General features: G+C 40.3%; 1 protein-coding gene across 1 annotated transcript in view; it reads right to left on the bottom strand.

Annotated features, from left to right (window-relative positions):
• TCF4 (transcription factor 4) overlaps positions 1 to 26,340 on the bottom strand; it is a 245,232-nt gene that overhangs the window by 215,898 nt on the left and 2,994 nt on the right. The window contains exon 3 of the mRNA XM_009323115.1: positions 25,438 to 25,510. Coding sequence (XP_009321390.1) covers positions 25,438 to 25,510 — 73 coding nt within the window. The remainder of the gene's footprint in view (positions 1 to 25,437; positions 25,511 to 26,340) is intronic.

Here is a 26,340-nt window from a genome sequence, read left to right as displayed (position 1 = left end):
TGGCGGTACCAGCAATCGCTTGCTTCACTGCTCCTCTTGCCACGTGAGCTGTCTGGGTGGAAATCCCATAACAGGTAGACGTCCTCCACCACAGACTCCTCCCCTCTGCTTCTTAAATTCTGCACCCTTCCTACTAAACAGCTCTGCTACTGCTTCTACTTCATTGAATCACACACCCACAACCCCAGCTGCCTTTTCTCTGCCTTTTACTCAGTCTTCGTTCCCTTTCATTCTCCTGGCTCTAGCTCTCCCTCAGCACAGTGCTTTGCCAATTCCTTCCAAAGAATAACTTATCAAATAAAACATGACTTCCTCCCTGTTCTTCCCCTCTCCCTTCTACAGCCTTCTCCTTCATCCTCCTCAAGAACAGAAGGTTCTTCTCAGTTCTCTCTCCTAAACCCATTATTCTTTTTTTCCAGCGATCCAGTCCACACTGTCTCCTCATTGCCTATCTCACCATCTCCTCCTCTGCTCTGACCCTAAACCTCCGTTTTCTTTCCTCTCCACCTCCAGCTTTACGCTCTCACAACTCAAAATACATCTGAAAACCCTCTTGACTGCTCTCCCTCCTTGCATCCTTCTCATGGTCTTCCAGTCCCCATCGCATCAGCCATACATTATTCACCAGCCCTCAGTTTGGTTCAGCTGCCGGGATGAGCCGACCACAGCTATTTATGCCGAACAATACCATCTCTTTGTTTTCTTGTGCTCCCCAATCTGTCTATCCATCTGTTCTCTCTTGTTTTATACTCCCATTTTAAGCTCCTGGGGAAGGATCCTCTCTTTGTTTTGCGCTTGCTCAGTCACAATAAGGTTACAGTTCAGGACTAGACCACCTCAGTGTTAAGATTTTTCAAATAAATAAAACCTAGATTTTACTTGTATCCAACTTGTTAAAATCTTTCTTTTAACAGTAACAACTCTCTTTAGTTAGAGCAGCAATTTTCTCAGAAATATTTTCCTCAGTGTACTCTAAAAATGAGCCAACTTTGATTCCTGGGTAATTGTGTCTAAAAAAGGGTTGGAGGGAAGCAAACAATTACAAAGGGTAGCAAACAACAAGACTTGCCTTGGACAAAGAAGGAAAAACAATGATATTTTGCTTCCTGGTTTTCATTTTTTTCTCCAAAAGTTTTCAAGAAAACATAACAGAGATAAAATTATGTTTGTCAACATTTTTTTGTTAAGGAAGAAAAGGATTTCCTATTTGCTTCTTGTCCCACTTCTGATCCCCGCCGCTCGCCAGATGAGCAGGGTCGGCCGGTGACACCGGCCAGCCCCGTGCGACTGGGGCAGAGTTCGGTGCGAGAGGCGGCGTTTGCAGAGACAAGCACTTGTCAAGGTATTTAAATTGCAGCGGCTTCAGATTTGCTCTCTCCCTGCTATGTGCTGGGAAATTTCCCTACGTTAATGCACATTATCAGGTAAAAGCTACAGGAATAGCTAAAGCAGCAGTGCTCCAGGGAAAGGGACAGACCCTTGAGGTAAAAGGACTTAACAGACCGTTTTCTTGGTTTCTGCTCAGGACAATTGCTTGGAAAAAAATTATCTCTTTAAAAGTACCTTGTATGTTCCTTTAGCGCATAACTATTCATGAGAAATAATATGCTATAGAGGAGCGGTAACCCATTTGTTATACTGGATGTACACAATCTGACAACCAGGCTAGCTGCCTATGAACAATACTTCACTTGTGCCATCGCTGTAAATTGTGGCTGGATTTTCGGGAAACAGGTGCACATAAGCCTGCCGTCTACATTTAGGTCTTGAAGCAAGCAGGAAACCTCATTTTAAGCATGACTACCAAAGTATATCCAATGACAGTAACGGGAACTTGTGAGGCACTCTGGATTCAGAAAAACAGTCCCCTAATTCAGAACCCCGATGAGAGACTTAACGATTCCCAACTTTAAATAGCTTCATTTTTTACTGCCATTTTCAAAACCTGTATATTTCAGACTGACACGGCCAGGAAAGCCACTGCAAAGGAATGGGAGATTTCTAACCCAATATCCATGCTCTGTTTTTCCCCCCCCAAGCCACGATGGAGACTGTACAATAATATCAAGGAGATATATGGACAAGGAGTGAAAATCCTGTGCTGAAGAACAGACAAACCGCTCTCTTTATAGAACAGTAACCTTTTTAGAGGTCTATTAGTTTTGCAGGTTTTGTGGTGGTTGGGGTTGGGTTCCCCCCCCCCATTTTACAGACAGGCCAGTCTACTTTCCTTCCTTTCATAATTAAGCTGATTTTAAATAACAAAAATAGCATACCATGAGTACGGTAAGGCCACAAATATTGCAAGAACTAATGCATGGGGAAGAATTAACCATACATAGTTAATTAATTTTCAAAATGTGTTTCACATATTCTTCTGTTTCAATGGAAGAGCTTTACATCCAAAGGGAAGAGGTAATCTGCAGCATCTTCCTGGACAGAGCCTGGAGGGTAAGCAAATCAAGAGTCACTTCTCACATTCTTGGTGCCACCGGACAGGTTTTCTGGCCCCAGGTACATGCAAGGTGACACTGTGTTAACCAAGAGACACCAAAAGCTAGGCACTGCTGCACCAGTGGGTTTTTTTCCTGTTATGCAAACTAAAAATACTTTTGTAAGCCTCCTGTATGTGGATTTTTTCCCTGGAAACATACATACTGCAGGGAAGCAGCTTAACGAGGTGGCCCTGCTCGTACAGTGCATTATCTCACCATGGTCTTGTCTCTTCACAAATCTGTGATTGACGAGATCTACCGAAAACAGTTCTCTCTCCTTCAAAAAAAAAAAAGGTGCACTGAGCCAAAGGTTACATTCTAAAAACTGAGCCCAAATTAACCTAGCCAAAGGATAAAGCATCAGGAATTAAAAAACATAGAATGTATTTTTAAGGAAGTATCTGTTTCATTAAGACAAAGATGTTTCAGTCATTTCATTTTTAAGAAATGTAAACTATTTCCTTGCACGTGCCAGAGTGCAAGATATATTCAAAGGTATCTAATCGAGGCACTTCTCAGTGGTTCAAATCTATGATTTAGCTCACAGAGCAAGACTGACAACTCAATTAAGTTTCTTATTATAGGCATCCCCTAACCCACTAAAAATGTACTCTCCGTTCAGTGTGTCACCATGTACTTATTGCTGCTATTAGCCAAAGAAGGCAGGGCCAAAGAGTGTCCTCACCACAATTACACCCTACGCCACGATTTGGGGAAAGAAAAAAAAGAAAAGATATAAAAGTAAAACCTTTCTTTTGCAAAACCATCTTCTTGTGATTTGTAATTAATTTGGATCTCGAAGTTTTTCCACTGTGAATCATTCTGCAGCAATTTGGTTGGTTTTTTTTTTTTTTTAATCTCGTAAGATTCGGAACAGGAAAAGTAAGAAAAATTCATCCCGATTCATTACCTACAGTACATGAATTGCATGAAAAAGGCAAAAAACAAGCAGTACAATGTTCTAGAGATTTTTTTGACTTCTAATACAATACTGTAATAGACAAGAACAGCATTTTCCTTCATTTTAAGTAAGTCTTCTATTTGATATTATCTCATTAAATATTGCTGAAGAAGAAAAACATCCCATTTACAGGATAACATCTACTTACGATTAAGGCCCTTCCAGGCTTTAAACAAAAGACGCTAACCAAGAAAATATTGATATTTATCTTTTATGTCAGGAAGAAAAAGAAAGTCCTGCAAGATCTCTGAACACTGAATTCACAGGCCATGGACTGAAATGCTGCTCTGAATCAAACCAGAGCAGCTTTAGAAGTTACCACCTTTATTCTGTTCGTGAGAGCCCTTCATTTGTAGATTACCGCCGCCCAGAAAGAAAGGTAACAGATCATGGGCAAGGCAACCTAAATTGCAAAGGTGATTTGTCAGCTTTAATAAATAAACAAATAAATGAAATAATCAAACCAGAAAGTTCAAGCCCCACGGCTGAACCATCTCATTGCCCCAGCTGACTCACCCAACACCCCAAGGGCACTCCTGCAGCCCATTTCCCCCCAGCTGAGAGCAATTGCTTTTTAAACCACCTCCCCCAGACTGTCCCAGCTCTGGGGATTTCAGTGTGACTGGGATGATTTACACCTGCTAACGATCTAACCCCCACGGACCTCAAGAAAACTCTGATAGAATAGGATTTGCAGCATGAGCACTAGTGGCTCTCGACTAATTTGAAGAGGTCAGCGATCTCGGTCTGCAGAAGGAGCTCCATCCCAAGAGCTGCATGAACATACATTTGCAGATAAATATTATGAAAGCTTGAAAATATTTTTCATTTCAACCAAAATAAAGCCTTGGTGACCATAACACATCTGTAACCCAGACTTTGTTCCTTCAACCTTGGCTCGTATTTCACAGCTGACAATGGACCAGCTCCAAGGAAAGCCCCCAAAGTGGCTGGCACCACTCAAACCCGGGAGGACGCTCCCGACTATTTCTAAAGATGCAGCACCTATCACTGTCACAGCTCACCGACCTTCGCGCTACCATCCTGACCACGGTGGCAACACCAATGATTTTTTTGGGGTTTTTTTTTTTTTTCCCCTCCTTTTGTGGGGTTAAGATCTCATTTCTAATGCTCCTGAACACAAGTGCCCTGGCAGGGAGTTTTCCTTCAGCTCAGCAATCACACCTTTCCCCCCTCTAAGTGGGGGCAGAGGCGATCCATCCTTCTTGCACGTTCACAAAGACTTGGCACAAGCACCCAACAATGCGAAGCCCAATCTGGGGGCACAACCCACATCCTGCCCGCTCACCTACAGCCACGTAAACTCCCAGAGTTTAGTAGGTCCCACAGTGTTAAATGAAAATGGAATTTAATCTTGTACATTTATATGAAAAAGGGCAAGTGAAAGAAAAAAAAAAAATCCTGGTGCTTTTAGTCCCTTTTCAATAAGTTATATCAAATAATGTCTTTTGCTAACTACATTAGAGAGCAATTATGACTTAATGGCTGTCTAAATCCATTATCAGTGTACATTTAACCTTTCAATATTTAAAGATAATATTTAATTTGAGCAAATTAATGGACTGCCTGTGAGACCAAATATATCTATTTAGTCTCTCTGGTTTTCCATCAGTGATATTTCCCTTTAGATATCAACTTGTGTGACAAGCAAACTGCTGAAGTTGTTCCTTGCATTCATACTTCAAATAAACATTAATAATACAGTGCCACAATGACTGAAGTAAAAAGTAAAATCTCAAATAACTACCAGATTTATCCCTATTACTGTTCACATTATTTTCATATCCCTCCACAGTTACTTTTGATCCCATATAGAAAATACATTTATGCAGTTGTCTACCTTCTTCTTACCATTTTCACAATTCATTACTGTTACATTAAAAATTTTACTATGATTCCCTCCCTTTAATCTTTGAGTTACAAAAGCATTCCCAGCACAATGCACATTCCGTATTTTCATGAAAGAGTGCAAAGGTGTTTATGAATTTTCAAGACCGCCTCAGAACAAAAATATTATTTCAAAATAATTTACACACTGAAGAAAGACCACTGTACAAAGTTGGCAGTCCAATAGCCTGTTTTCAAAAAAAAAAACCAAAACAAAACAAAAAAACCCCCCACCACAAATAAGCAAAGCCTGACTACCTAGTGACCGAAGGATTCATGAAAGACCCTGCTCCTTCCATATTACAGTTGCCATGGAGTCTTCCCGAAATTTCAAATTAAAATGTACACTACTCAATACCAATTTTTATGCTTGTTCCAGTGACCAAAAACCCTCATTATTTAAAATGGCAGATTTATAGTGAGTTTTCCACACCTTTATTTTGAACAGCTAAATCAACAGCCAGGTTTCCAGAACCAAATGTCTTCCTCCAGCTCACCGATAACAGAATGTGAAGTTCAGATCACTCACTCAGATGACTAATTATACAAAAGCAGTTCTAGCTTTCCTTGCTGTAAATACTGACACAGATATAGAAATTTCAGTTTAAGGAAGAAAACTTGGTCTTCACTCCAAGTACCTTGCAATTCAATTTCAGAAAGGAAAGGCGAAGAAGCAGGGAACACCTTAAAATACAAGCCTCTTCAAAATTTAACTGTCTATGCATGATGCTCCCATGATGTAGTCTTTGTAGTCTCTTTTCTCTTAAATAAAAAGGTGATAACATTCAAAGTTTGCACTATTCAAATAAACATAGGCAAATTATTGCCCTTCACCAATGCAAGCATATAAGTGACTGCAAATGCATTATCATGTCAAAACCTGGTGGAGTTACAGAACGAGGTTGACATCTCATTCACATATTGAAAGGTTAGAGGTGTTCCTCTGTGAATAAGGCGCTTTAAATATAGTTTGACTTTGCACATTATGCGCACTTTTGATTCCATGGTACTACTTATCAGGTTCTGTGACAAAATGCAAAGAAGTTTTTTAGTTGCACGAGCATGAGTCTGGCGCAAATCCACTGAATTTAGTAAAGTTACATCCAATTCATACCATTGTACACAAGTGGAATTCAGTGCATCACTAACAGGTGGAATCCCTTCCTCTGGCAAACTCAATGGGACTCTTCCTTGAGTAGAATTCCTTAGGATTTGGACCAGAGTTTAAGAAAAATTACATATAGGTTACATTTTGACCCCTGCACAATAGAGAAGGTTTAACAGTAGAAGAGCTGCTTAAGTTACCATTCACACAGAATTCCAGAAATACAAACTATGCTTAACTCAATATCTAAGAGCGCATCCAAAGCTGAGGGAATTCAAAATGCAAGCATTTGCTTGCAATCCTATCGCAAGCAAAAGGATTACACCAGTCTGCTAAACTGGGAGAGCACAGAAAGTTTTAAGGAAAATACTGGGAGGAGAAAAAACAACCCACACACACTTGAGGTAGGTATCTCATCACTGATATCCAGGCAAGTTTCCTTATCACTTTAACCTCTCATATCACCACCACCACGGTGGGTGACACAGTGCAAGGATCTATCTCCTCACCTTAGAGACAGCGAACAGCAGAGACAAGGTGCACAACGCACAAGAGGGGCATTAGGAACCTCTTGACTCAAATGCAAAGGACTCCATACTATCAAGTCCAGCCGTGCAGTGGGTCGGTATTTTTATTTCAGACCAGGAGACCAGATTTAACTATTTCAGCCCTAACAGAATCACAGAATAGAATGATGAAACAGATTCTATCTCCTGTGATTAAAATTCTCTCAAAACCCCATAAAACTACAGATAAGGCAAGCAAGTTTATTTACGCAAGGAGATTTTGAAAACAACTGGCAAAAATATGCTACAGACACATGCATGCATATACACATTATGAATTTCCACCAAGACACCCGACCTTACTTTCTACAATCTAAATTAAAGCAGAAATATTCAATTCACAAATTCCAAGGGAAGATTTTCCAAGAAAAAAGCAAGGTAAACCCCAGACTTCCCAAGGAAAAGTCCACAGGATAAGAGCAAGGAAGACAAGGTACACAAGCCTCCATGTATTTCCTTCCAAAGTGTTCAAGTGGAAATCTCCTGTCCACCACTCCTTACCTTAGGGAAGAAGCAGCAATCCCACCACCAGGGCCCACGGACCTCCAACCCCAGCCAGACTGCATGGAGCCCCATGGACACAACCAGCCACCTCCATCCACACCCCTGCCCTAATTAGCTCCTGAGCTCTCTGGTAGCTCAGGTTAAATGACTCCAATTAGGCAGTCCACCCAACACCTGCAGGGTCTCCATGCCCACGGGTAGCTCTGTAGGCCAGAAGGCACCACGGTGAGGCTTCAGCTGCAGCAATGGTGGGACGGGACTCCCTTAGATCTATGGAGACAGCACCTGCTATCGTGGCACTGCTCCACAGCACTCTGCTCCCTCCTTGGGAAGAGTACAGAGCAAACTCAGCTGGGGCAAATGCATGCACACATCTGAGAGACACAAATGTCTGGTTGACTTTTCCTATCGAAAAAGGCACGTTCCTGTAGAGACATGCCACACATTGGGGGAGGGGGACAGATGGAGAAGGGAAACATGCTATTTAAGTGCTGGAACAAGAACAAGTGAATATAAACTGGCCATATTTAAATTTTGTCAAAACATTACAATAAGACTTCTGGCCATCAGGACTGAGATGCTGGAACGCTATTCCAAGATGATTTTTGGATCAAAAACCTTAACAATTTTAAGACAGAGCATGACAATCTAAGCAATACCAGGCACCTGGGCCTGCTAATCCAAAACCTCCCTTCCAGTCCTAACTTCCTTTTCAAATACTCCAATAAATGGCATTGATATACATCCCCATGTCTGTAAACACCAAGGAAATACTTTGCAGTACAAATCTTTCATTGCGAAGTCCAACGGCTGGCAACTGAAGACACAAACATGGGAATGATTAACTGCGAGTGGCCAGCCAGCTATCTACGAAGAGAAACTGCTCAGGAATGTGGGATTACCTGTTTTTAACAAATCCATTAGATAAAAAGATTGTATTTTTTTTTCTGCTGTTACTTGTGAGATGCAACAGGAATCCCAGCTGTTCATGGGATCTTATCCTACACTATCTCTTAATTCATGTGATTTACTCTGGAACACAAAGGGATACAACAGCCATTACGGTTCACACCGGCATGGCATTGGACAGAAAAAAGAGCATAATTCCTTTTGTCTTTCTGCCGGAGCTTGGTTCGAACCAAGCACCAACTGAACATTGTAAGTAAAAAAACTGATGACTCTTTTTGGTTATACGTGTGTGTGTGTGTGTGTGTGTGTGTATACACACACACTTCTTTTTAGAATAGTTGTTTTTATCCAGTAAGGTTATTGTAAACGTTTTTCTTAAATACCCTCAAGAGTCTAAAAGAAAGAGTGGGAAACTAACAACCCATAGACAGGAATGGTTTCCAGCTTATTTTGTTGCAAAGTGTGGTCTGTAAGCTAAGAAAGCTTTCTAGTTTAAAATTTGCATTTCTTCCACAAAAAAAACCCTTCTCCTTATATGGGTAAAGCAGGACAACCTGCAGTGTTCCAGAAAGGTCTCTGTCTTTGCCCACAGCCTAACAGACTTCAAGGCAAGAAGGGATCGTTGTGATGTTCCTACCTGAAATCACCCACGAGCCTTCACAGAGCCCTCCTCACCCTGCCGGGCCCATCACCACTGACCTTCAAGGAGCACTGTCCTGTTGGAGCCGTTTCCTCCTGATTTTTCTGAATTCTCGAGTACGATGGGAATAGTTATCCCACTTGATGGGGAAAGTAATTCTGTTTGTAATATGACATTTACTAATGACTACAGAGTAGACAGAGAGGCTTTATTTTTTTGTGAATGTGTTTGGACAGTGAAAACGATGATACTCACAGTTAACTTTAAATGCTAGAAACTAGCGGCAGACTTTTATTTGCTGGGCAGCACATGCCAAAGATACGACACCCAGGTCTCTCTCTACAGAAACTTTGTCTATAGCTCAGCTCTTTCCAGAAGAAAATACCACCGAGGCTCACTCAAAAGGGAATTACTGGTAAGCTTCTTAGGTGCAAGCTCCGAGCCAAAATTAATCTTGAGACAATTAGATCCAACCCTATTCAGCAAAAGACAGTTAAGCCCGAAGCTGTAGAACCCAACACCACTGAAAATGAGCTTTGATGGCTGGTACAACTAAAGGAAGCGGATGAATGGATGCTTACGCAGAGCAGGTACTCCACAAGAGCTGAATGTTCGGAAGCGCAAGTTTACATTTGGGCCCTCTGGCAAACACCAGAATCACAGAGCGAAAAACAAAAAAATATTGTTATGCCTTAGCAAACCTTATTAATTTCAGAAATTACAACCTCTGAAACCAATGCCAACAATTAGGAATCAGAGATTGTCCTTTGGTTGTCATCTTAAAAGCTCAAAAAGGACTATATCTACAGACCTGAAAGAAGATAATTGTTGGTTAGACTTCTGTTTGTGACCATCAGAAATGTTACCTTAATTTGGCCTTAATGACCTATAATCTCTTTTAGCATATGGCTTTTAGAATGGTTATTATTCAGCTTGATCTATGGCTATAATGGAGCAGAACAGAACTGTGGGTATAATTAAAATAAGTTCCTGTAAAAGTGGAATATGTAGTACATTGCTAATGTGTAAATGACTAAATAACTTAATTAGGTGAAATGAAGTGCACTTATAACCACAGATGCTTAAGCCGAATCATGATAATGTTGTGTGTGTGAATATATTTTTTTAAACATGTTTATAACCCAAACAGTAGGACAAGGAAATACAAAGTGTACACTAGTTATAAGGATGGCAGCAAATTTTTTAAAGGGAAGTTTTCGTTACAAATTAATGTGAAGCTGGTAGAGAAAAATCATTTTTAAATCACTTCAAAACGCTGAAAGGAAACAACTTTCCAATAGGCTGTTCCAATCCCTGCAAATATCTTCTCCCAGCAAAATCTCAAGCAGAGTATGAGAGAAAATTGTTCTTCTGGGCAAGCCTAAAAGAATAAATAAATAAATGGAACCCCCCTTTTCCAAGCCCACCTATTCATATCATGCCTTTCCATGCCTGTACCTATCTCCTTCATTAGCATGAGTATGTAGGGCAATGAAATGTATAAATGTGCAGAATATAGGCAGACAAAGAGCCCAATCCTTCTCATAGGGAAGTCAGCAGAAAAATTCCCATTGCTTTCAATATCCGAAAGACCGGGTTCCACCTCAAGGGGAAAAGCACATAAAGTGCACTTGAAGATTCAAAACATGGGACTGATCTTGACAGTCTTCCATCTGAGACTGTCAAACTGAATATGAGAAGCTCTAAAAATCACTTACAGCACTTGTATTCATCGATTCATCCATATTCATTCTTCCTCTATCACTGAATCCTTACTGGAGGTGAATGTAACATAACCATGAGCATGATGAGGAGATGAATAAGACAAATTATTGAATGTGTGCTTGAAGGAGGCTTCAGCGAAATAAGCAACCAGGAAATGTGTACTTTAATTTTACAATGAAAGATAAAAAGGAAGGGTACAGGGCGGTACCTTCACAAGTACCTATGGAGGTGTAGCATGTCTTCTTCCCAGAAAGCAACGATTCTCCTCGCTGCCCTCACTAAAATAAAGATATTTTAGACTTTATCCTATTGGTTTCCTAGCAGAACACAAGATCCTCAGACAGCATAAAATGGCACAACTCGGTGGGTGTTTGTAGTTATGCTGATTTATTCCAGTTGTGGATCCGATAGATTATATAAATCCACCACCACTTCCTTCCGCACGTTATCTATTATTTTTTATTACTCAAAAGAAAGTCAAGGTTACCAAGTCGCAGTGCCCAGATAACATTTTCCCATCAGTTAACTTTCTCATATTTATTAATTAGCTGCCTCTAATGAGAAAGAGAAGTGCGATATTTGCAGTATTTCTGAGTGAGCCAGACACAAGAAGTGTGAATACCCACCAGAAAAACTGTTTGAGCACAGTTCATAAATCCAGTATTAGACAGTAAGCAGCCAGAATTTTTGATGATTCTCTGTAAGGAACTTTTCCAGTTTCACCGATCAGTAAATGAGATGTTCTTCCTTGAAGTCCTCTCAGGAAACTCCAATTAAATTAGCAAAGATCAAAACCCTCTTCAAGTTGAAAATAATTTGAAAATGCTACAATGAATGCAGGAGAGCAAAACAGCTCTTGTATGGAAGCAAACGCATTTTAAGGCAAAATTTGGACTGAGTCAAAAGTCTCAGAATAACTATTTGGAATCTGTTGCTATTAGTCACCAAGTTGGAATAAAATCAAAAGATGCTAATAATGGAGACATGCATTCATGACTGCATAGACACCCTGCCACTTGGAAGGAGGCATTTTATAGGACGCGCTGTTAAGAATGAGATGAAATGGCAACGCAGAGAAAATTTCCTCTCTTAAGGTACAAAGGAGAATTGTACCTCACAGGAAGGGAAGAGGAGGTGTTTCCCGCTCCTGGGAAGTGTCACCCTCAGAAGAGACTCCATTTCACATCTCCTCCTTGGGAGCCAACTGAAATCAATTAACTCTGCAACTGGAACCAATTAACCCTCTAAAAAGCACAACACCAAACACAGTGGCAGTCTTTAATAAATGTAATAAATACATAAAATAATAACATAAAACGCTGCAGTGAGAGAACAGTTTTCCAGTCTATACGATATGGGCTCTTGATTCTTCAAAGATAAGAATGAAGGATTTTGTCTTCTAAAAAAATAAAAATTAAAAAAAAAATTTAAAAAAGGATTGAAGTAGACCCAGGGGACCTTTAAGATGGGATTCGTCTCATTTAACTTTAGCCATCTAATAAGCAGGCATCTAGTGACCAAGCTGTCTTTGCAATCAGTATGAAGAGACGGGCACCTTGAAAGAGCCATCTTAAACCCTCATCTTAAAAAGGGATAAGCCTCCCTATCTCTTTACAGACACCTATCTCTCTCCACCGACATCGGAGGCACCTAGATGATTACATTCGATTAAGACGCCAGTCTTTGACGAAAGTCACAGTAGGCAAGATGGGTGCCATCTGTGAACACACGAGCAAGCGAGCAGCCCCATCCTTCCCTCTCACAACACTCCCCTCGCTCGCATTTGGGAATTCTCCCATCAGTGCAAATGAGAGACCAGGAAGAGTGCTATTTCTCAAATATATTTTTTTAGTGTTATGCCTGTTATTTTTTAAATTCACTTCTGTTTTTATTCAGCATTGTTATTTTTCAAATTGACTTCTGATAAATACAACAGACAAATCTGAAAGTGTTCTACAGATTATCCATTTTCATTTTTGCTCTTAATTTCCTGTTGAACTAGGTCTTTTAGACAGCAATTGACAGGGAAAAGGCTTAAGCAGAAAAATATGACTGTACAAATATTAACAAAATGGCAAAGCGACTCCAGAGAGTGCACAGTGCTTGTGACCCCTTACAAGTGCACTGCAAAGGGCCGGTCAGTGCACGGGTTTCATCCCACCCTTCCGGAGGCCACCAGAAGTTTATTTTTTCCAGCAGTGGGGATAGGACTGGGCCGAATAAGAGGAAACAACTTTACATTAAAAAGTATAAAGCTGCTTCTTTTATAATTCTGCACTTTCTATTTAAGCTCTTTCTATTTTGGATTAAGAAAGTAACAACTCTCCATTAAGTGTGGCACCAGCCATTGCCCTGTTTACAAACACATCACAATTTTGCCCAGTGGCAGAGACAGAGGGTTTTTTTTTTGTTTTTTTTTTACACTTAAGGATATGTTAAAAACCAGTTAGATGTACATTTTTTAAAGTTTAAAATATCATACTTTTAGTATAATAAAATCTCATCATCTCCTTGTAGTCAGATACTATGGGTTCGATGGCCACATAAAACACTTGGGCATTTACAGGCAGTGGGACTCCAGAAGCACAAAAATGCAAATAATGATCACCTTATCTGTTTTCTGGTTAAGTTTTGGCTTACAGTGTTTTCAGTTCCTTCCTCCATTCCTATTCCTTCACTTCTGAATTTTAAATAGATAACCTCTTCTGCACCCTAAGCAAGAAAACATTGGAATTAAAGTGGACAATGTTGAATCACAGCCTGAGTTACTGTACTAGTCAGATCCAGACAGCCATGCGGTCCAGTGGTGGTTTTTTCTGGATGCGGGAGAATCCTTATTTTTGGAAGGTGTTTCGCCACTGCCCCACATCACACTCACAGTGCAATGGCAGAGCTCTCTACCCTGGATTTGCACTGCAAAAAGACAAAATGTTGCCCCGCAGTGTTCAGATAATGAAGGTTTAATGAACTGCAGTGTCTTTCCTGTCCTACAGAGCTTGCATTCACAAGTCCGAGGAAAGAATTAAAACAACCCAATAAGGGGGAAGAAATAGAGAAAATGAGATGACAAACATCCGGAGAAGCTGGGACCCATGTAAAGGTAAGAAGTGACCATGCTGCTGATCCAATACTACTGAAATAACCTGGATTCAACTGAATTCTCAACAGAGGCTCAAAAAGAAGTAAAACGTGGGTCATTACACTTTTTTTTTTTTTCAATTTGACAACGTTCTTGTGCTTCAGCTAAACTGGGCCTGAGGTTAAAAAGAAAATGACAATTTACTGCCAATAATTTTACTGTTAAGGATTTATGGCACAGCCAGGGAACCAGCACTCCCCTGGAAAGGGGGCAGCTCCCCAACAACGCACATGACGGAGAGCCTGTGTGCTGACGAAAGCTGTCCTGAGCTGTGTGTTTACTTTCCGATAATTGGTAATTTTGCCATGTTAACTTCCTAATTGGATATCAACACATTTTCAGTATCTGTTGTACACTTCAGTCACAGGCAGGGAGATGTGAAGAAGCATCAATATTTCACACTGACCAAACCGCTTAATCAAATCTTGACATGAGCATGAACCTGAAGCACTCTCACCACTATGTTGTCACTAGTGCCAATTAACCGCTTCAGTTTTAAAAGACAGAGATAAAAGAAAAAAAAAAAGAAAAAAAAAAGGAATATAAATGAGAAAATTAGGAGAGGGAAAAAGACAATGTCCATTAGTTAATAAGCTAGTTCATAAATTAAATGTTCTAATTTGTGGTGTTTACAAAATATCTAATTTTAGGAACATGAATTTTCCTCTGTTTATACAACATGACACAGTATTTCCTAAGTAAGTAAATCTTTCCGAAGAGTATAAAATCAACAAAGTGATTAGACACAGAAAACAAAAGTTAAGCAATGTATTTGCTAACAGCTCTGATCCTGCAGAATAAAGCATTATCTAGTCTCTAATCAGGACTTAACACATAATTTTTCCCAAAGGACTGTAACGGACAAAATACTGTTAACTAAAGTTGGTTTAGGAGAGCCCAGATCAGCACAAAGAACACAAGTGGTCCTGAACAATACGAGTTTAAGGCAAACCAAAACCAACTGCTCTGGCAACAGACAGCAACTAGTAGCTGATGTTAGTTAGTCACAGCACAGGAAGATCAATTTGTAAGGTCTGACTAGCAAAGCTGCATCAGTGGTACAGGAGCAAAATGAAAGCGTGCCTGACAGGTTACAGTCACATCAGGAATTGCAGAACATGTGATTTATTTATAAGATCCCGAAAAAGTATTTTCCAAACCTTTGCTTCCAATTCTCCTTCAACCCTCTGCCACAAACATTCAGATACTACTGAAAAAGTATCCTAGGTCTGAAAAATAAAATAACGTTTCAAAGTCAGACGAAGTCATACCACAGAACTTGGTACTATTTCTCGTGGAGAGGACATTCACAACCTCGGGTTGACTACACAGCATTCACTGCAAAGGAGCAGACTTCAGAAAGGCTATGTCAGAACGCTTGTCTAAATTTCAGGTGGATGTGATTTATGCTATATGAAATGCTGTGTGAATGAGGTTTGCAGTACTGTTAAGTCTTGAGAGTCGAAATCATCTCCCCTGTGCACAGCCCGAGCAAAACAGTTAATCCTGGAGAAGCAGGAGGGGCAAAGAGCCGGGATCCTCCCGCACACATGGCAGGGTGAGCTTCGGGGCGAACCCAGGACTCGCTACGATGGTCTCATGGCTGCAAAACTTAATCAAGCTATTAGGCCACTTTCTTTGCTTTCAGGAGGTCTGATGGTGAATCTGCCTTATCACAAACGCAGTAGTCTCATCCCTGCCCTTCTCTCAAAATATCTGCAGCATTTAAACAGTTACAAGGCCTAATGGACAGCAGTCATCTAAGGATAAGGAGCATTTATTTCCAACGCAACGCACCTCGAGCAGCACAGCACTAAATGTTTACCCTGCATTTCAGGATCAGCTGCTATGTGTAGTCCCCATAATTAAGTATGCAGACCTATAAGGAGCTAAAAATAATTTAATTTAGTAGTTATTTCTGTATTATAACTGTACACGCAAGCTTCACCGCTGTCACTTCTCCCTTTAATGAGAATCCCCTCAAAAATGAGGAAACCTATGCTCTACCCTGCAGAACTGCCAGCAGAGATGGACCATGCTCACAGGTAGTCCCCAGTCATGTTATCGCATGAAAGTTCACCCAAACAGAGTTGTGGTACTGGAATTACAGAAAGAGACTGTGTCACCGCCTCATCCCTGCATGTCTTTGTTTCTAAAATACTGAAGAAACTCTCTTTTGTGTATTTTCATTAGACACCGATATTTCAGCCTCTCCTCTGCCAGATCTCACAGTCATTTCAAATAGGAACTGCGCTCAAGGAACAGCATCAGATCTTCATAAAGAGATAGGCAAGAGTCACAGGGAGGAGCACTGCACATCGTTATTAGAGTTGGGGTATTTATTTGGGTTTGTTGTATTTGCAGAGCAACTTCCTTCCAGGCTGAAAGTTTATATGCCAGCCTTCAGCCCAGTTCAAACGCTCAGAGCCAAGTCACAAACTTATCAGAAAGGTTTGTATTGGAAATGCTGACAGACCCTTAAGTCTAGTGGCACTGGCAGGTGCTCCCACAATACAAGAACATAATTCAATCAAGCTTTTGGCTGACGTCACGAAGCACAAAACAACTCAAAATGCTTTATGAACAGTACCAGAACCCCTGAGATTCAATTACAGTCTTGATATTCGATCAGGAGTCATACTTAGCTGTTTTTAATATAACAAAACCTTTGTACCAGTTATTTATCAAATAGGTTCATCGTATTTAAATGTACAGTCAGAGGAAAAAGTGCATTGTGCCATGTTAACCTGACAATCCCAAATCTTCAGGAACAAGACAGGCTTTTATTCGAGAAAAACAGCACCAGGAGAGAGTCTAATTTTTATATACTACAGAACAAAAAGAACTGAATCCCTATTTTCTTGGGGATTACACACATGCCTAAGAATTAATTCAGTGATTTCGATTTTTTTCCATTTTTGGGCCCCTAAAATTATCCTGGTGGAGGTACTGATTGCTACATAGTGAATGTAATATGCAATAGGTTTTTTGTTTTGTTTTTTTTTAAATAAACTTTGCTGGAACCCACAGAAATAGCCCACGGGCCTGAAAGGATCTGCTGTTAACGGTAAGAATCCAAAGGTAAAATCTCCTGTTTGAAGCCTCCCTGGTTCTGCACTCTTACGAATGAAGCACCGTCCAGGGAAGAACCCCTTCTCCATCACCTACTACGGCTCGCCGTACACACACACACACACGACAGAGCAGGGCGCCAAGGGCGGCACTGGCAATGGGAAGCGTGTTAAAGGGCAGGAAGGGACGGAGCTGCTGGGAAGGCTGCCGGCAGCGTGCCGGCTCGCAGGCAGCGGATGACAGCCTGCCATTGCTTACAGAGCCCGAAGCAAAAGCGACTTCACCTCTCCCAGCAGCCGGGGAGGGTGAGAGCCTCGGCTCCTCTGCCCCTGGCTTGGCACAACACGGGCGCCCGTGCCAGGGCCGTCGGTGCCCTTTTCTGCGGTAGTGACTTACGCGCTGACGCAGATGTCGAGTAAAACGCTGAATGAAGGAAATGAAGCCCGGATGCCAGGCCCACTGAAGCCAGCTGAAAATGTGAGCGGGCTTTCGGCGAGGAGAGGACCGAGAGGCTACCGAACACGCAAGTGCAGCGCCCGGCATCTCTCCCTGGTACCCCGCTGAGACAGCGGAGCAGAAGGCACCGCCAAGTGCCAGATACATCGTCTTAACCTCGGAAGCCTTTTCACAGGTGAAAAGAAAATCATTATATTCAACAAATCAAGTCTTAGGGGATTAGACAAATTCCACAAGAGTACTCTGCAAATAGAGCAGCGCGTGTGAAGCATTGTTTCCAAAATAGATCAATACCCAGCACGGACAACAATAGATTGCAGCTACGTATTGTCATTACTACCTATAGTAGTCTTGAAAGACATCGTTAAACGGTGACTGTCACAATAGCTCTCACATGAACAATGCTGTTACTGCACCATCACATGAAATACTTTCTCACCACCCTGAAATCCACGAAGATAAACTCATTTTTAAATACACCTGGTTGTTTGATATGCAGATCAACTGCACTAGTGTTTACCTTGGCAGACAGAGTAAATATGCCAACCTTTCTCAACACTTTTCCTATTTCTGTAAGTTTGCTAAGAAAAGAAATTACACAACAGCCTTTGAAAACATTAGAAAAATTATCTCAGAATTTGGTCATTGCCACCCCTCTGCTTTGCCAAGAAGCACTAGGCAGAAAGCTTTCATTGCAAACAGGTTAAAGAAGAAAATTTAGCAGGCGAGTGTTACAAGGCCACGGATTTGTGCCCAGGCGCAAACCCCAAAGTCACAGGTTTGAAAACCTTTGCACGGCACAAATGGTAAGAGGCAGATTTCGGCATTTGGGCTAGATCCCATGAGGCACACGATACCTCCCAGATGACAAAAAAAGTGGAGGCCTCTCAACATCTCATTGCCTCAGACTGATGGGCAGCATCAGCTGCATAAAGGCAGATGAGGAAATTTGGTAGCGACTTTTACTTAGCGGTTAATAGTACAGAATAAATAACACCAAATTCAATTATTCAAGGGACTCGTTTTAACTGTTGTTATTCCTCCTGTCTTCCGAGGTGCAAGAGGAACTCTACGGACTATCTACAGACACTGGCAGATGGTACATACTATTACATGTATATTAATTTTATTTTCAGCAGGACACGTAAAACATTCCCAGGCTATGCCGGCTCTTCTCTCTGATGACCGCACAGTGAGCTTGCTTGAACTAGAAATTTGTCTGAGCAATGACAGCGTGATCTGGCTGGGAGGATCCGTCTCACCTAGCCTTCAACAGCCAGAACGCAGCAAGCTACGTCTCGGCAAATCGCTAGGTCCTTTGGTAGAGAATAGGCATCACCAGAGAATGATTCACAGCGCTGATCTGAAATGCCTTGGGGCAATCTCTCCTCCGCCAGCTATGAGGAGCCCTAGGAGATGTAGGCACCTGACTTTCGTAAGGCTGCATTTCATAAGCTTCTAAACAATAGGCTGCCTCCGATTCAGGACATAAAAAAATAATTTCCACTTCTTGAAATGTAATTTCTATCCCTTTTTAGTTCTACTTTGATTATGTCCACCACCCTGGTATCATTTATCTGGGAAAATTTTGGTAAAAGATCTTTAAACCATTACAAACACATACCCTGTTCCTTATTAAACAACTGCAGATCTGTTATCTTGGCTTATGGGAACTGATCTAAATAACATCATGATATCAAACACGGAAAACCACAGGCCTGGGGCCACCGGGGCTCTACTCTTTTTCTGGGCCTTGCAAAGACACAAATTTCCAGATACAAAATGTAGTTTACCATTAGAAGTAAATGTTTGATCTGTAAAGCTTACAAAATGACTTTGTTTATCATAGCGGATGAAAAAAAAAAAAGGAATAATTTTAAACTCAAAACAAAACTGTTTATATGACAGCTTTTAGTGCTCCATGATTCTGTGCATTTAAGAGAGATTCAAGCAATTAACAGCATAAACTTTCATTACATAGTTCTGTTATATATGTTTATGTGACTTAGTTGTTCATCTGTTATTTAAGTGATTTCCTCATTACAATAGTATGGTAAAGATATTTGCTGATCTTGTCAAAAAATGTCAAGCAGTTCATTCGCAACGTTCCTGGGATCCCAAAGTGTGTGCTTAAATCCTTTTACTTACTAGGTAAGTAAAATATCAAAGCAATTTCAAAATTCAGTAATGGTTTAAATGATTGGGGGGGGAATAAATTAAATCACATATTCTTTCTGCAGTAGCCAAAAAATAAGTGTAAGTGGTCAAAGATTAAAATCTGTGTGACCTGGCGTTCACGAGATGCACAGACTGACAATTATTTGTGCCTATTTAATGTTTCTTGGGAATTCAGTCAATGGAAGCTGCATTTGCCTATGACAAAAATCAATATGAATTTGGGAGTGGCACAAGTACAAATCTAATGGGAAGAAGCCAAATTGTACCTCACATGCTCCCAAATGCCTTTTTTTCCTGCATCCCTTACTGAACACGTTAGACAAGCTTTGTACTCCTACTTAATTCCAAGTCAGACCTAAGTTCACTGGTTATAGATACACTTTGTTCACAGATACCTCATATCCACCAAATCATCTAAAACATTATTTCTGTTACTGCTAAATCTGGCAATGGCAGGCACACACATCTCCTCCAAGTGACATTTGGCTGGATCTGGCCCCCAAGCATTTCAGTCTCTCAGACAGCTAATGTGTATGTTTTTGAATTATTAAATATATTCAGGAGTCTTGACAAGGTAGACAGGCAATGATTATGACAAAAAGTATTTTAAAAAAAAGCTACAGTATCCAACAGGCATGACTGAACCGTTTCAGATACAATTCGCTTAGATCAGATCGAATGCAACCTCTTTGCAGAGTATTTGTTTAGACCCTCTTCCATTTAATAAGGCTAGTTTTCTTCCAACATCAGAAATCAAGGGGATTCGTGTCTTTTTTTTTTTTTTTTTTTTTTTTTTTTTTTTTATTATTACCAAGATAGGACCTTAGCTTCCAGATTTAAATATATGTGAGTGACTGTAGGTGGCTGTGTCTCTGGAACGTCCTCTGCAGGATACACTCAGTTTGCCACTGCAAGCAAGATACAAATTCAGAAGTAACCTCTCATCTTTGTAACTATATATTTAGCTCCTCCAAGTATGCAGTACGGTGTCTCAGGCCAATTCAAATACCGTAGCGTGGGTCTTTTTCTGCCCCCACAGTACTCTTTTTAATAGGACTCGGAGGGGAGGAGGATTGAACGCTTCACAAGTAAACATAGCTGGAAGGATGGGAGGTAACTAGCATTCTTCTTCTTCTTAATCATAATTACGAAACATTAGGGATGAAAAATATGGAAGCAGTTGTCTTTGTGTATCTACGTAGCTAAAGCCTCAAGTATTTTTCAACAGGCAAAACAAGAGAGGAGCATTACAAAGCACTGCCACGAGCCAGCAGCAGCAGAGCCGGGCCGGGCGAGGGGCCGGAGGGTCTGGGGCTCGGAGGTGCCGTGCCCTGTGCACCAGCGCGCTGGAGACCTGGAATGGCGCCTGGCAATCGGAGGGACGTGGTGCAACACGCAAGCAAAGCCAACACCCAAACTCAATCGTAATTTTCTGTGTTTTCTGACATATACCATTACAAATGTGGACTACCCTTCAGAGTCACCTATGGAATTGCAATAGCTATGTACCTACTACACTTCTTCATTATTAAAAGTACTTTTCTGATCCATCTGCTTAAAATTTCTCATGTATTAATTTTTTTCTTTTGAATGGCAATTCTGCATTATAACCCCCAAAATAAATCGAATTCTTTCAAAATCCTCCCTAGTAAAGGGTGTATTCTTCCCTAGCACACACACGCGTTATTCCTACTGACGCTAACGGGACCTGTGCACGCATCCCAGGGTGTACCTAACCTGAGTGGCTGTCAAAACGTTTTCAAGATAGAGATTGTATTTAACTCCAGTTTTTCTGATGATCCACCAATGATAGCAAAATTATGCACCTTTCCCAGAAGGCCACACTGCAGAAATGAACTGTACTTAAATAACTATATTTGGTTATCGTTTAGTCACAGACACATCAGAAGTAAAAAAAGGACTTCAAAAATCAAGCTGAATTTGTGATTCCCTAGTTAAAGATGTATTAATTTGTAATCACTGCTATTCTAATGCAGGGCAAGCCCTAATCAAACCAATGGCAAAATTAAAAGCAAGTCTTTAAATCCCTTAAACTGACTTTGCTTTATTCAGTGATGTCTGTGCTAGCAAAGATTTTAGATTTTTTTTTTTTGTGCAATAGGAATGGCCAGTCATAAGAAGTCAGTTATTCTACTGCTACTCACACCCACACAATATTCAAACATATACATAGTGGGCAATCTATAACAGATGCTTGAAAACTTAGGTAAAATTAAATACTTAAAATAGAAGAAGCAGAAATTGAACATAATCAGGAAGATGTGGGCTTTGATTAACAGTTCGAAAACTGAAATATGCGAAATGTGACAGACCTAGCAAATTCTTGAGCACCACAATTGTTGAAAAACTGCTTCAAAATCCATTCCCAAAAATTGAGCACCAGCGATCACCATCTTCCCCTTATTTTACAACAGCTCGCACTAAGATTATGACAAATGCTTTTACTGCAGAAGCTAAGGTAAACTATTCAGAAAATTTTAGAAAAGCTGGGAAAATTAATTTTATTTTGGCAACTGTCCTAAAAAAAGGAAAAAAAAAAGAAGGGGGAAAAAAAAAGAAAAACCCTGCTTCATTCTAATGGATGTGTATTGTTCAATTTAAGTAACAGGTATTAAATCACTTTACAAATACAATATAAATTTGAGGTAACTCCAGGGGAGTTTTCTTAAAAATAATTTCAGTCTTCACCAGTTCTCCCTGTTAAGGTCAGAGTCTCTAAACCAGCATGGCTGAATTGTTTTAGTGCTCTCTGCTGAACACCTGCAAACATCAAACAAAAACTCCTGGTCCTTTACTGGGTTGACAAAAGCCTTTCATGTGAAAAATGCTCCATGGGAATGTCACGGCTGTGGCTCAGGTTACATTCCTTTCTCCCTTGCAGCCCTCACCATTTCTTAACATGGTAAGAAGCCATGTTTGTGAAATTAAAGATTAAAAGGAAATGTGGCTTTACTTTATTTTCATTCACACATTACAAATCACAATAGAGCATCATATATTAGATGAGTAAAAAGCTATTAAGGTGACTTTAAGCATGAAATATTACCACACTTCCTAAAGTACAGTTAGTTTCACTTCACTGCTTGGGTTTACTTTTCTTTGGGGTCCTTTTTTTTTTTTTTTTTTGTCTTTTTTTCTCCCCCCTATAAGAGAAGTTTCGGGTTAATGCAGAGGAATGACATCTGTGGTTCCCCATCTCAGTAAATATAATTTTTAAAAGAGGACCATTAAGAGAAGGTCAGCTCAGACTTCAGAAGGGCATCTGTCCAGGAGGAAGAACAGGCTGCATTTGGATAGCTAAAATTCTGTATTATCAATGTGCATAATTAGAATAATAAACTGTGTTCATATGTTATTAATGGACCTATCCTTAATCCTTCCATATAGTTGCAGAAAACATCTCTTGAAGCAGTTGTCTGGGCGCTATCATATCAAATCTGAATTTCTCAAATGCTGGCTCATTACGACACCGCACACCAAATATTCTTAAGAAGCAAGACTCTCGCACACAGCTAGCTGGCCAGCAAGAGCACAGGGGAACAATAGCCACGCTTCTCCTTCACGCAACTGTATCTTCAGGCCACACATCCACCCTCTCACCGAGTATCAGCGAGGGGCAATTCACCGATACCTACATTCTGACAACTTTTTTGAAATCACTGATCACTCACTACAAAACTCCCTCTCTAATAACCAAGCAACAGATATTTATATCGTAAATTCAAAACGATTTTCCCTTAGAAGAGCGTACCCTGTGCTGCATGCCATTGTGCAAACAATCTACCAACATACAGTATACGTTCCTTTATCAAGCAGGGTACTTCACCCTCCACCATCAGACTGGTGTATTCAAGCATTTACATGTCGTTACAGTGTGGGAGAGTTCAGGTGTTATTTTAAATGGGTTATATCTTAATATTACTAACTTACTTCAGCTCATTAAATTATCTGTGTGTCTAAAATGATGCGTCAAAGTTACTTTGCATTAGCTTTCAGATTTAGAGACAATAAAAAACAATATAACCCCTCGATTTCACTCACTGTTCAGATTTGCTATCTGTGGTATTTCTGATCAAAATGACTTCATAGATGAGGTTTACAATGCATTTATTAAATATAACTACCTAGTCAATTGCTGTTAGACCAAGTGTTTGTTGCTGCATTGGCTGGTATATAAGCATGACAAATTGATTTGTCTGGCACAAACACTTTCCCTTCTCTCCAGTGAAAACAAATATAGTGAATATTATGTATTCGGTTAAATCAGTTATTAAAATTATGTAATTCAGAAAGTGACAAAAAATAGGGTTAAAATCTTTAGCTCGTGAGACGTAAGGCAAATTCTGTTTGGAAAGTTATTCAAACCTAACAGGAAAATTCTCCAAGCCACTATATTCATAATGTAACCAAATTTGTGAAGATAAAACAGAAACATGTTATTATTTTGAAAGCCTGAATAGAGTAAAATTCACAAAATGAGTGCTTAATAATTGTAGGCGGCATTTGATTAGTATCTTAAAAATGTGTATTACAGACTACCTTCAAATTAGGAAGTCCTTCTTCGGAAATAAAAAGTTAATTGACATACTAGTGCATTTAATAAAAATGGCTATACAGAATACACAGAAGAGGTTCCTTTAATTGAGCACAAACTGCAAATACCAGGCATGAAACCATATGCAATGACGTGTTTATATCTAGATATCCACTGGCAGTTTGCAGTGAAGACTTGTCCAAATTTACCATCTGATTTAGAACAGTACTCTGTGTATAACAATACTACGTACAGTGTGTTGGTATGTGTAATTGCCTGTGCTTTTAAAACACTGCAACTCTCTACCCGGAGATGTATTTGTGTCCTGTCCAAAACACCACATCCGCAAGGCAGGGAACCCTCTTAAACGAACTTAATAGAAGAGTAAGGAAATTTCAGATGCGTAAGTATCTTTGCTAGTTTTACTTCTAATTTGTCAGGCATATAAAAGCCTCTATATAAAACTTTAGTTGCCAGACAATTATTGTACACATATGTTCTACCGCAAAGAGCTCTGATATTTCTTTTGTCGTCAAACAGGACTCCTGCTTTTACAGAACGCAGAAGTTGCCCATATAGTACTAACTACAGCCAAATAAACAAACATACAAACAAACAAATCCTCCAGTTAAATTTCAGGGACTCTTCAAAAGGAGTCAAATATTTAGAAAGAAAATGCCCTGTCTTCCACCAGGAAAAGAAACGAGCCTGAAGATTTTAATTCACCGAAAAATATTCCATCAGCCAACAGTGATCTCTAATACTAAAGGGTTCTTTTCCCGGAAGAGATTGGTGTTTATACTCGGATACTTGCTTATTTATTTATTTAATTTAAGCAGCCTTCATTTCTTATTCACAAAATTAATTCTCACGCAAGATGTTTTGATTATCATTTCTGACATACAAAAGATAGCATCTGAAATTGTGAATAAAAATCTCCAATGCTCAATTTAAAAGAGATTTAAACCAGCTCACCTTGAACAATTGCACAGAGGAGAAGTTTAGGTTTTTTTTAAAAATCATAAATGTATGGAAATACTGTGAAAATGTCCCAGTCTTGTGGAAATAATAACAATAATAATAGCCAGCGCTTAGGAATAATTCCGCTCAAATCTGAACGAATCTGCTCCTCAGAAGAGATTAACACAACCACAACAAAGGTAATGCCTATGGATAAATAGCTAACAACATTTTAACTACATACGAAATGAAAATTTTACATACTTGAGCCAGTAAAATGTCCACTTGCCAAGGAAGTTGGTCCATTTTTCCCACTGCTCACAGGAGGTGAAAACATCTAAAAAAAACAAAGAGGCATTACTACTGGAAAACAAGAGATTCCCGAGTCCACTGTTAGTCAAAAGTTCCTTCCACATTCGCTGTGAACTACGTTAATAGTTTGTCTACCACGAAACATCATCCCCCACAGACCTGAAAACAAGTCAATATTTCTTACAGCCCCCACCAGCCCCTCACCACCATCATCACGTTTTTATTAGGCTCATTAGCTCCCCAAACAATATTCGCTTCCCGAAGAGTTTGAGCAACCCCAGTCCCCAGCAGCGTTATCCAGGCTGGGAAGCGGGGCTCGCTCCCCTCTCCAACTCTCACGCTGACAAAGGCGAAAAAAAGTTTATTTTGTTGAAACCTTGGCCATAAATGTAGCAATGTCCATTTCCATCCCGCTTTAGGATTTGCCTGTCATATGTGAACCCAAATAATAATAATGCAAAGTGCCACCTGCCCTAAATTCTCATTTCGTCTCTAACACGAGAGCAATTTGAAGCAAGGCTCTCTCCCTCTCTCCCTCTCCCCCTCTCTCTCCCTCTCTCTCGCTCCCTCTCTCTCTCCCTAGCATTTATTTCGACCCTAATTGGTTTCTCTCTTCTTCGACGTGTCTAGTGGATAATACGCACCTTCCCTGAGTCAGAGCCTGCAAAAAGCGAAGGAACAAATGGAAAAAGTGCAACAAGCAAAGAGGGGGCTGCAAAGCTGCCTCAGGCTACGTTTCCTGGCCAAACTTCCCCAAGCCATTCCTCCAAAGCAAAGTCTGGAGCAGCAGCAGCAGCACCAGCCTGAAGCAGCCTCATTTACACGGGGGGGGGGGGGGGGGGGAGCGGGCTCTGT

This window comes from Pygoscelis adeliae, unplaced genomic scaffold, assembly GCF_000699105.1.
Source record: "Pygoscelis adeliae isolate BGI_AS28 unplaced genomic scaffold, ASM69910v1 Scaffold174, whole genome shotgun sequence".
NCBI lineage: Eukaryota > Metazoa > Chordata > Aves > Sphenisciformes > Spheniscidae > Pygoscelis > Pygoscelis adeliae.
Note: the sequence above shows the minus strand (reverse complement) of the source record. Positions and strands in the feature narration are given on the sequence as shown.